The sequence below is a fragment of the Etheostoma spectabile genome, chromosome 8, assembly GCF_008692095.1.
Source record: "Etheostoma spectabile isolate EspeVRDwgs_2016 chromosome 8, UIUC_Espe_1.0, whole genome shotgun sequence".
In the NCBI taxonomy this organism is placed as follows: domain Eukaryota; kingdom Metazoa; phylum Chordata; class Actinopteri; order Perciformes; family Percidae; genus Etheostoma; species Etheostoma spectabile.
The window spans coordinates 3,843,689-3,855,490 of record NC_045740.1 but is presented as its reverse complement, the minus strand read 5'-3'; the positions used below and the strand labels follow the sequence as shown (position 1 = coordinate 3,855,490).

The window sequence follows — 11,802 nt, the reverse complement described above, 5'->3', positions numbered from 1 at the left end:
CTTCCAAACAGAGGCCAGAGCAGCATTAAAGAACGTAACACAGTTGTTGAATGTAAAATATGAATGTAAAACAATATATTCTGTATTAACAGTTGATTCTTTTGTCTCTCAGATCTCGATCTTTTCTCGTCTGAGGAGAGGGAGTCGGTGTACGTAAAAGAAGGACAGGGGGCTGTGCTGCTCTGCGCTTCCCCACCTCACTATCCAGGTACAGCATGTGATAGCTCTATCATTCTTTAGCGTTTAGATTTTTTATGTTCTGTTCTTGATTGTGTGGTTCTTCTCCTTGGTTCTGCAGTCCATAGCCATGCAAGTCAGGTGGACTGTTGATTGTACATTTCCTTTATATTTTAATGAAAGTGTGCCTGCTGTAGTAGTCATTATACATACTTTACTGTGAGCCTTTTTTATCCACATCTAGGATTTCATGACACTTGTGAACCAATTATGTGAAATGAACCAAAGATATTTTGTCCCCTGTCAGCTTTAGATTGAATTGCCCTTCTTAATGTCCTCTACGGTATAACAATAATGACATCATTGCCTTATTATGAATATTTAATTTTTTTCTCAGTTTAAAGTCATCCCCATGCTGGGTTTACTTCTACTCCCTCACAGAAGAAACAGAGAAAGAATGTTTTCATCAGCCTCATATCTAGTTCAAGCTTATATGTCATTACAGTCGTTGTTTGTTTTCTCTTCTTCTACTTGTATATGTGGACTCATTTATTAAGCATTTTTAGAGCATTAATTCAACCCAAAAATGGTTACAAATACAGTATTCTCCATATTCATGCTTATTCACGTCAGTCAAACACAACAGTCTGAAAGCATTGTTAATTCTCCCTCCACAGCGTCAGAATTACTCAACAAGCCAGTGTGCTCATAGAATGCCTCTATTATGCCTCTCAGCTAAAAGAATTATAAGATTTCATCTAAAAGGTCAATAGATGCTTGAATAATAAATCCCTCTCAGCACCAAAGAATTATGCTATTTTTATTTTGCATGTATTCAGATTATTCAAACTGAGCCAGCTTCATATCCAATCCCCTTGGCTCTTTCCAAATCTTTTGCTGTGTGTCCAGGGTCTTGATTGACAGATGCCGCTTTGTTTGTGTCTCTGTCTCTGCAGCCGAGCTGTCATTCCGATGGATCCTCAACGAATTCCCTACCTTCATCCCACTGGACAAGAGGCGTTTTGTCTCCCAGATAACGGGTAATCTCTATATCTCCAAGGTGGACTCCTCCGACAGCGGCAACTACTCTTGCATTGCGTCCAGCCAATCCATTTCCAAGAGCGTTTTCTCCAACTACATCCCCCTCGTACCTCTGGCTGAACGTTAGTACCTCACTTCTTACTACCCGTTGTCTTTCCAGTTGCTTATTTTTGACCTTTTGATAAATTATGATTGCATTGAAGCATTGAGATTCCTGGTTTCTTTAGTCTTACAGCCAGTGATCTTACATAACCCACATAAAAGCCCATGACCAAATCTGGTTTAGTTTAATTATCCTGTACCAGATTGATCACAGTATGATACTTGGGCCACAAGAACATTTGTAATGCACTCACACAACGCTGTTACAAATGTACAAATGTTTTGATGTATAAAATGCACTTAAGCACAATACAATCATGAAATACAACAAAAAGATTGAGTACACGTGTCTTTTTAATAAACAGGAATCCTTGAAATGTCTTCAATAAAGAAATAGAATCCAGGTTGTACTCTTTTTACCAGCATAATGAGGCGCGAGTAAAGAGCAGGAGCTTAAGTGTTTTTTAAAGAGATGAGTATCAAAAATAAGCTCAAAGATAGAAAGAGACTCTGCCTGGCTGAAGCAAAGCACTATATTGATTTCTATATCTTGCCCCTAATGTAGCACCATGTTTAATCACAACAGTACGGACTAGAATGTTGTTGAATGCTTTCCGGGTATGATATGGCCTGTATTTAACTAGTTTGTGTGTCTCTGTTTGCATACTGTTGCATTTTGTCATGGCTTTTTAAATGCCTTGTGTACAGTATGTGTACATTGGACAAATTTATTGCATTGTCATATATATATATATATATATATATATATATAAAAATCAGTTTTTTGTAGTAGTTTATGTAAACACCATATCCTGGTAAACCGCAAATGCCTGTAGTGCTTTGTGTGTTTGCTTCAGTAGGACATCTGAGTAAAACACAACATTTACAAAGAAGTATCTTTTTTTTTATTTGACCCACTTAGGTATTGACAGAAGAGACTTTTGAAAATGGTTCAAATTAACACCAAATCATTTTAAAGCCACCATTTGTTTTAGGCTTGTCAGCTAGAAATGGGTTTAGCATCTGAGTCAGGATTCTAGTCTCTTGTTATTCCTCTCAGGTCCCATCCGGAAATACCCTGCTGACCTCAAAGTCAAGTTCCCAGATACCACTGCTCTGGTGGGGCAGAATATCACCTTGGAATGCTTCGCTTTGGGAAAGTAAGTGTGAGAGATCATTGGTTCCCTCTGTTTGCAATGTGCAATGTTTAAACTGAAGTGTTTCATGAAAATCTGGTATCAGCCAGTGAGTTTTATCTTCTAAGTTTTCAAGTGTCATAAAATGGATTCCAAAGAAGAATTTAAATGAATATAGTTTTCTGCTCAATGAGTAATGAATTCATGAGGAAAGGTTACTTTTTGTCATTAAAAAATTAAATTCATTTGGATGTATCAAACCACCATATTAGTTAACACCTAATGCACAGTAAGTATAGTTACACTGTCTTAGATTTGCTGCCTATTCTCTAAGCTAAATCATTAATAAAGCATGTTTCAGTTACATTATGATGACTTGAGTGCAGGGATCCATTTCAAGTTATTTCAATATTGTTTTTCTCTTTCTGCCCTTCCCAGCCCCGTTCCTGAGATCCGCTGGAAGAAGTTAGATGGACAGCTGCCACCCAATCATGAGGTGAGGATGGCGGGGGCTCATCTGCATCTGTACAATGTGCAGTTTGAAGACGAAGGCAGCTATCAGTGTGAGGCAGTGAACTCGAGAGGAAAGGACTACCACGCTGCACGTGTGTCTGTAGAAGGTAAGAAGTGTGCTGCAGGTCACGTCCAGTTTCTCCTCCCAAAGCAAAGAACAGGGAATACACACATTCCTCAAATGTAAGTTTCATTTATCAGCTGTATTAATTTTCTGCTGTGCACTGGTGTGTGGGTTAAATTAAACAGCCCTTTGTTCTTATCAGTACCTAGTATGTTTTCTCATATTTTTCTTTTTATAGATCTAACACCTACTGTAATGCCTCAGGTATTATATCATATAATATTTAGCCGCTTTGAAGTTTTCTCAAATACTGTAACTCATTTACAGCTTTTCCTGAGTGGGTGGAGCACATCAGCAGCACAGAGAAAGACCTCAGCAGCAGTTACACCATGTCCTGCATAGCCAGTGGCAAACCAGAACCACGCATTCGCTGGCTGAAAAATGGAGAACTGGTAATATTCAAACTCATAAATCTTTATTGTCTTAAAATATGTGTTCATATATATGCACTTTATTTCATCTCATAAATCTTCATTTAGCTAGAGTGTATGCAGAGCCATTTGGCAGCACTGTGAGATCTCTTAGAACCTGTACAGTGTGCAACCCAGGGTTGTTACAGTAGCACAGCAGTGACAGGAAACTGGCACTGTGGGTACACATCATGTCAAAAGAAAGCACCTGTTGGTATTGAGTGGGTGCCAGCATGGTTTGTGTAACCCTCCATAGAAACTGTCATCAGCCTGAATTATACCCAAGAGAGGAACAAGTAGTGACAGCTGAGTGGGGGAGGCTGTTTCATTGCATCATTATGCATTAATGATATTGTCTCTCAGTCAAATACACTAATTGTCATCTGTACTTCTGTGGATGTTAACAATCAACAGTTTGATTTTGATCATGTGCATAAAATTTAAATGGTATAAAAATGGTAACATGTAGAAGGATGCTATATTAACTTCACACTCTTGTTATTTTCCACAGTCTGATAGGAAAGAGATGAGGTTCAGCAGCTTGACGTTTGACGATTCAGGGATGTACCAGTGCATTGCAGAGAATCACCACGGAGTCATATATGCCAATGCAGAACTGCGTGTTTATGGTAAGTCAGTCTTTGGCTACAGCCGCAGCACAAAAGGATACATCAGGGATTTAAAGGTCACGTTTTAAGATGACTAATTAGAACTCATTAGGGTTTCTGGATTGCAATGTCAGATTTTAGATTTTTGACTTTGGTCATCCAAAGCAGAATGCATAACATGTTCCTTTGGAGAGTACATTTTGATAATTGTAAAAATAGCCATAAATATACAGTATGCATGCTTGCAGTCGATATTCTACTATATACATATATACATTCTACTAAGCTTGTGATGAATAATCCAAACTGTCACTCCTCAGCCTGTGCTCCCACATTTGAACACAACCCAGTAAAGAGAGTCCTGGCACCTAAAAACGGCCGGGTGGTGATCCAATGTCGACCCAAAGCAGCTCCAAAGCCCAACTTCTCCTGGAGCAAAGACACCGAGCTGCTTTACAACTCCACCAGGTGAGCGGTCTCTTAATAAGATGGCACACTTCCTTTTGTCTTCTGATCTGTAAATATAATATAGATGATATGGATGTATCTGGATTCATTCATAGAGACTGGTTTATCATGGCAGAGTTTTCCTTTGTGGTGTAGTTTTTAATGCATATAGTCATCAACTTTTTTCTGTGACTGGGAGACACATCTGGGTCATACTAACACAAGGGAGAGTATCTGAGAATGTAATGTCTCACTGCGCTAGATGTGATATAGAGTTGGTCCCCTCTAGAGTAGAAACACGCATACAGTATAGTGATTTTGGGAATCTAAATAAGCTCTAGGTCTCTTAAATGTACTTAGTGCCAGAAAAGTCTTTAGTGTTGTTGTTTGCCAGTGATGGCTGTGCACTGCTCTGTCTGTCAGTGGTTGACATTAAGCTCATTCTTATGCTCCTTAGCGAGGACAGACTGGATGTGTAAACCCCTGTCTTGTGCTGCTGACTGGCAAAACAAGCCTAATCTGTGAGCTCTAAGACCCCCAACCCTTTAACCCACCCTTCACACGCCCATGAACCACAGTGAGGACTCCCATAGAGAATGAGCAGCGGCAAGATGTCTATGCAGCAGACACCTCATAATAATCTCTATGGTGGCTGTATGCGTGATTGAGGGTGTGGTCACTGGGCAGTTGGCACGAGGCTATTTGTAATGCAGAAATGCAGAAAAAAATGAATCATTGTTACCTTGCCTTGCTTTTAGTGCAATTGGTGTTTGTTGCGTCTAGATGAATAGTTTCAAGTTGACATACTTGTCAACCCTATATCCCGTTAGAAAACGGGCAAACATTCAGAGTACTTTCATCATTTTTCATCATCCACAAAACTGTGGAATAACATACGCTGGACTTTTGGCCTTCATATCATGCTGAATATTTTATATCACGTAGCTCTTACCTGTCAGTATTTGAAGAATTCATTCTGGTTTCTCCTTAGGGTGTTTATCTGGGAGGATGGGAGCCTGGAGATCCTCAATGTGACGCGAGCAGATGAAGGCAGGTACACCTGCTTCGCTGAGAATGACCGGGGCAAGGCCAACAGCACGGGCTCTCTGTTGGTTACAGGCAAGTTTCACCTAATGAGCAATGCTTAATTGATAACTGTCTTTTTAACACCTCTTTTTTGTAATGCTTCCTGGACGGCTGATGTTGCTTTGACTGATGTTGGCCTTTGCTCGCAATAATTCCTGTCACTCTCAGTCCCACCAAACAGTCCTGACCTCCAAATGTTGACTTTTAAATAATAGCCCTGTCAGAAGTTTGACAGTATACAGACTCCTAGTATATATTTAGTCATTCCCCAAGGATACAGGAGAGAGAGAGGATTTCTTTAGATCACATTGTGAAGTGAAGAGACAAGGGCTTAGTCCTCACACTCTCTGACGAGGAGAGGACTTGAGTTATGAACTTGTTGAGATAGTTTTATTGAATGGTGATTAATAACATGGATATGAGTTTTTGTTGATTAGTTTTCTCTAGACATGCAGTCTCAGCTGTCAAACATTTTTAGTTCTTTGTACTGTTGATCTCCAGTGGTGCTGGATGGACAGCTCTTGTCTGCCCTCTTCTGGACATTTGTGCACAGTGAACAATTCTAGCTATTTTATATTAACGCCACATACTTTACTATACTATATCTGTCTACCATGTGACTGCTCAAGATTCCCCTTTTCATCTAATTCTTTTACCTGTTATCACCTAAATGAAGTTTTAGTTGCTAGAATGATATCTCACTGATTCTCTCATCCTCTTGTGTTTCTCCCCAGAGTCCACAAAGATCACCATGGCACCGTCCAACACTGACGTTAAAGTGGGTGAGGACACCAGGATGCAGTGTGCTGCGTCCCATGACAGTTCATTGGACATCACCTTCATCTGGTCCCTGGATGGCCGGGTCATTGACCTGCACAAGGACAGTCAACATTATGAACGCACCCTGGTGAGACATCATGTTGTTTAATTTAAACTTTAGTGCGTAATTTATGTCACCCCCATGAGTAATTGTAGTAAAGTACTGACAACAAAACTGTCGGATGATACAAGCCTTCCATGACCGTGCGCACCCCCGCAAAAGTTTAGCTTGATAGCCCAACTTTGCTCCAACTGCAAAATCTCAGCTCTGGCTTGGATCCGTGTTAAATCATATTTCAGGTCAGGCTGATGTCTGTAGTGTTTTTATTGGAACACCTGACATGGAAAAGTACAGCTTGCTTTAAATGAATATGATTTTAAAAAGCCATTACACATTCCTTCCCTGAGTGGAATAGTGTATTGTATATCAATATAATAGTAATTTCCGCTAACATCCATTATTGTTGACATGACCTACTCTCTCTCTTAGTGCAGCTCTAACCATAAGTTAGCGGTTTGCAATTTTCATTTGTCACTGCCCACTAGGCGAACACTATTATAATTGTGATTGATGATACCTCATTTTTGTACACAAGGAGGATTTTTCCCTCGTAAAATTGGGGTCCAGTACCATATAATACTGTTTGTGTGGTATTAGCAAAGCCAGTTTGACTCCCAAACAGCAAGTTCAATGTGGTCATGTATTTTTTAAGTAGGTTTTTGGTATGGTTTAACCCTTGTCCAGTGAAAGAGTGCTGTCTTGAGCATACACTTTTTAATTTTGCTCTGAAACAGTGTGAAAGCTTTGTCTCTCAATGTATAATGATTTACCTACTTCTTAATTTACTCTTGTGTGTTGTTTTGTGCAGAATGGAAGTTCAAATGGCGAGCTACTGATTAAGAACCTCCAACTGAAGCATGCCGGACGCTACACCTGCACTGCACAGACCCCCATTGACAATGTCACTGCTTCTGCCCACCTTGTTGTCAGGGGTGAGTCATGAGTAGTCAAGTATGTGAAATGTGGCTGTGAAGACATATATTTTCAATCAGCTACTAGGCTAGATTTTTATCTCTATAAACAGATAGCTGAATATGAATGTAGCAGATTCAGAGATTGCAAGAGATGGGATTTTAACATTAACACACCTTTTTCCATTAAAGTTCTAACCATTTAGGTTATTTTACGTGACAGATTTCTGCATTTTGTGTTCTGTCTTTGCTCTGGATTGTCTGGATACTGTCTAATCAAATGTGATTAAGTTATGCCAACACATTTCTGATGAAGCAGAGTATTTGACGGTTAAACACTTTATACTCATTTGGGAATTATTTATAATGATGTTTTTCAAACTTTGATGGTTGCTTAGTTTTGAGTATTTAGTGTTTTTAGAAAGTTTAATTTCACAGAGCTTATTAAAGCGAGCACAAGATAAAAGATTTCCACAGTTCATCAGACACATTAGTCAGACTTATTAAAATCTCCCCCATCTCCTTATTGTCAGACCGTGTGTGTGTGTGTGTGTGTGGTTGGGTGTGTGTGTGTGTGTGGGGTTGGGTGTGTGTGTGTGTGTGTGTGTGTGTGTGTGTGTGTGTGTGTGTGTGTGTAAAAAAGTAGAGAGATGTTTGAAGAGAAATAAAGCTCTGCAGACAATCTGTGGACCTGGAGACTCCACCTAAAGGAAACCATGAAAGACGCCTTGTGTCCTCATGCAAAGGAGAAAGACACACACACACACACACACACACACAAGGAACACTCACTATCTACTACTACCACCCAGAAAAACTCAGTGATAGCCAACCAATACTGCCTTTATATAAGTACAAATAACTCAACAAACATATCTGCTAGTGCCTAGATTATATTGATTGGCTTTACTTTATGTTGGCCCTTTGCAAGTTAGGTTGGATTTATCAAAATGCTTTATGTATGCCAGGCAAAGTAACTTAGAAAACAAATGGTAACTTTCACAGCCTGATGCTGGGGTTGCGTTACAAGAAACAGTTGTAGATTTGATTAAACTGAGAAGCAAGCAATGCTTTGCTAATAAAGAAGTGTTTTAGACAGAGAGTCAGCTCTTGCTTGTCTTCATTCTTGAAGACAAGACTGAATCAAATAGAACTTTTTATAGAGTAGTGAGGGCTGTTGGCACTACAGCAGCTAGCATGTTTATGGTTATTAATTGTGTAATGCCATGTGATCAGTATTTGATGACTAAAGTGTGTATGACATCATAGATTTCTATCTTTCACCACAATGTTTTCAAATGGAGAGCTGCTGATTTCAGTACTTGTTCTTTCAGCCACATACAGATATCAACATGCACAAAATAAACACTGCCACTCTTCCACTGTGCTCTGTCATTTACTGTATTTCACCTCCTGGATGATTCATCAGGCTTTGTTTTCACCCTCCACTTCCTGATGAGTGAGAGGTTGCCTTACAGCCTCCCCCCCCCGGTCTTGAAACAGACCCAGTGTTGGTGGACAAAGGGTCTCTTCAAATAGGAACCAGAGAACATTACTAGTGATCTGGTTGCCAGTGATCCCTGTTGTGCACTGGGTGTGCTGCCACCACTGCTGCTTTCTGAGCGGGTGTTGACAGATGGCCAGGTGAACGCACAGCAGCTGACTGCACCATTTCCCAGAGTGGAACCAAAACACAGGCCCTGTGCCGATCCTAATGGAGTGCCAAATGCCAGCAGTCCGGGTTGCAGCGAGGGAGAGATGAAAGACAGCCATTTATCACGGCATATGAGGAAGCAGATCGGCTTTAGGAGATTGTCCGAGCTAAAAACACAGCTCTGCACCTGCAGCTTGTTATTAGTGGGGATTTGGGATGAGGAAAAAGAGCTGTTTTTGTATGACGGGTCTTTGTATTTTTGTAGCGTAACGTTACCGTTTGCCTGGAACAGTGGTGAAATGTGGCTGTGTTAATGTAATTATCTGTGAATTGGGAAAAGTATTCATAAACGTTATTAAATTTGATTCCTGGGAATACAGTACGTCAGTTAGTAAAAAGCACTGAAGCTCATCAGTTTAAACACATTGAGCTAATCATCCAAATGACACAGTGTTGTACAGACTTGGAAACTCACAAAATTTCATCCCTTACATTGAATTGTACAAACTGGTAGATTCTTCACAACTCGTAGAGGAGAGGGGAAGCTTAAGGGCTGTCCAGCTTTGGCTGTCTAATCGCCTTTCTTGTCTCAGTCATATGTTCATGACTTGAAAAAAATAAATCCTGAGGCAACAGAGGGAAATTTCTGAGGCTGTGAGTTGGGTGGCTAACCTTGACTTAGGGTTTTTTAATTGGGCCATTTTTATGTTCCAAAGGAAGAATTGAGAGGAGCAGGAGGACCAAGAGAAACACTTGCTCAAAAGCTTTTTGCTTAAGCTTTAGTTCATATATGTCAATGGGCTTTAGGCTCTAATGCCTTAATCCATCAGTCTTTGCGGATGTCTTTTAAAGAAGAGACTTAAAAGAAGAAATGTTAGGGCTTGGATGTGCTGTGTGTCATATGCATCAAACAGTGGTCTTTTTGGAGAATGGTGTTAAAGTATACAGTTGTTAAACGACTCAGGACATTTGCCAAGAATTTCCCCATGAGCTTGAATAAAGATAAAGCTCTTTCAGTAATGCAATACCCTCTTTTTGCCTTGGACCTTCACTACACTTCTACCTGAGGGATTAGCCCAAGTGGGAACTTGTAGGGATTTTAATTTGTAAAGGCTAAGGGACAGTGTCACTAATCTCAACACAACTGTGTGGCCACACCTGTATTCATCATCCATCAAACAACACTTTTAACCTGTCTCTTATTATTTTCTTTATCCCAGGTCCCCCTGGTGCCCCAGGTGGGGTGCGAGTAATGAACAAAACTGACAAGACTGTAACATTGCAGTGGAGCCGGGGAGCAGACAACCACAACCCCATCTCCAAATATACCATCCAGTACAGAGACTCCTTCTCAAAGGAAGTCTGGAAGAATGCCACTACATGTAAGAACTCAGCACACTAGTTCAAATAAACACTGCTACCTTAATGCTGAGCTGGCTCTGGTGTTATGATAATTTGGGTCATGCCACATAGTGATACTGTAGGCCTACATGGTGGTTAATGTCTTTTGAAGATGGCTGAAATATAATTTAGCAATGCCTCAAGGACTTAAAACATAGTAATGCATTCTAAAAATGGAACTTTGTTGTTGTTTTAAGGATATTTCTGTTAAATATAGGGATTGCAAAGCCTATGTTGTATAATGTTTTAGCTACTATGCTATAGCCCTAAAATCTTGGCATTGTAAAATGAAATCTGTGCTTTTATTTCTAGCTCCTACAGATGTAGAGGGGAATACAGAGATGGCCACAGTGGTGGATTTGTTCCCCTGGACAGAATATGAGTTCAGAGTTATTGCCACTAGCGCTCTGGGGACAGGAGAGCCGAGCAGCCCGTCACCTAAAGACAAAACCCTGGAAGCAAGTAAGATCATGCTCCTAACTTTAGGCTAACATTTGCTACATAAGACTTTTGGTATGGAAACATGGTCATACAGTCCAGCTTTCCATTCTGATATTTATCCTTCATTATTCTATCATAGCACTGTTTACCTACGTTAAGTATCACTGTAAAAGTGAGTCAGCAGAAATCCCATCAGTCTGTACTTTCTACAGCAGAAGCATGCTGCCAAACTCACCGCACAAACCTCTACAAATGAGCACTTTGCTGAAACTATATACTGAAATTCAATTATAAAATGGAAATCACAGGCCTACAGTAACCTCTCTTCAAAAAGGAATCATCATTTCAGTGTAAGCCAATAGACTCAAGGCAAAACAAGAGACCTTTTTTCCTCTATGTTTGTGTTAGTGGCAATGTTCCCACATTGACAATAAGGTGTTGCATTTGGTACAGATCATCACATTGACATTGATATTGTATTTGCAGAGGAAGGATGTTTCAGTGCTGCTGCCAGGGATAGGTTACAGCCTGTGTGTGTTGGCATTGTGTTTGTGGATTCTTAGCATGTGGGCTCAGAGTTTGCTGTTGCTGTTTTATTGTAGTTCCTGTGGTGGCTCCCTCAGACGTCGGCGGTGGTGGAGGGAGTAGCAGAGAACTAACCATCACATGGACGGTAGGTCTGAACTTTTCACTGGGCACAAGGGTCAAAAGGGCCATTAGCTAAGTTAAAGGCCCTGTGGCAGGAAAATTTCACTTTATAAGGAGGGTTTTTTATCATTAATATCAGTTCCCCCAGCCTGCCTATGCTCCCCCAGGGGCTAGAAATGGTGATAGCTGTAAACTGAGCCCTGGGTATCCTGCTCTGCCTTTG

At 40.4% G+C, this 11,802-nt stretch overlaps 1 protein-coding gene across 5 annotated transcripts in view; it reads left to right on the top strand.

The window, feature by feature from the left end:
* LOC116694089 (contactin-1a) overlaps positions 1-11,802 on the top strand; it is a 78,716-nt gene that overhangs the window by 58,420 nt on the left and 8,494 nt on the right. For all 5 annotated transcript variants that reach the window (XM_032523560.1, XM_032523558.1, XM_032523561.1 and 2 more), the window contains exons 6-18: positions 113-208; positions 1,134-1,340; positions 2,381-2,480; positions 2,895-3,076; positions 3,361-3,485; positions 4,015-4,132; positions 4,432-4,579; positions 5,550-5,677; positions 6,379-6,551; positions 7,333-7,456; positions 10,310-10,471; positions 10,803-10,952; positions 11,534-11,604. In XM_032523560.1, the coding sequence (XP_032379451.1) occupies positions 113-208; positions 1,134-1,340; positions 2,381-2,480; positions 2,895-3,076; positions 3,361-3,485; positions 4,015-4,132; positions 4,432-4,579; positions 5,550-5,677; positions 6,379-6,551; positions 7,333-7,456; positions 10,310-10,471; positions 10,803-10,952; positions 11,534-11,604 (1,784 nt within the window). The remainder of the gene's footprint in view (positions 1-112; positions 209-1,133; positions 1,341-2,380; positions 2,481-2,894; positions 3,077-3,360; positions 3,486-4,014; positions 4,133-4,431; positions 4,580-5,549; positions 5,678-6,378; positions 6,552-7,332; positions 7,457-10,309; positions 10,472-10,802; positions 10,953-11,533; positions 11,605-11,802) is intronic.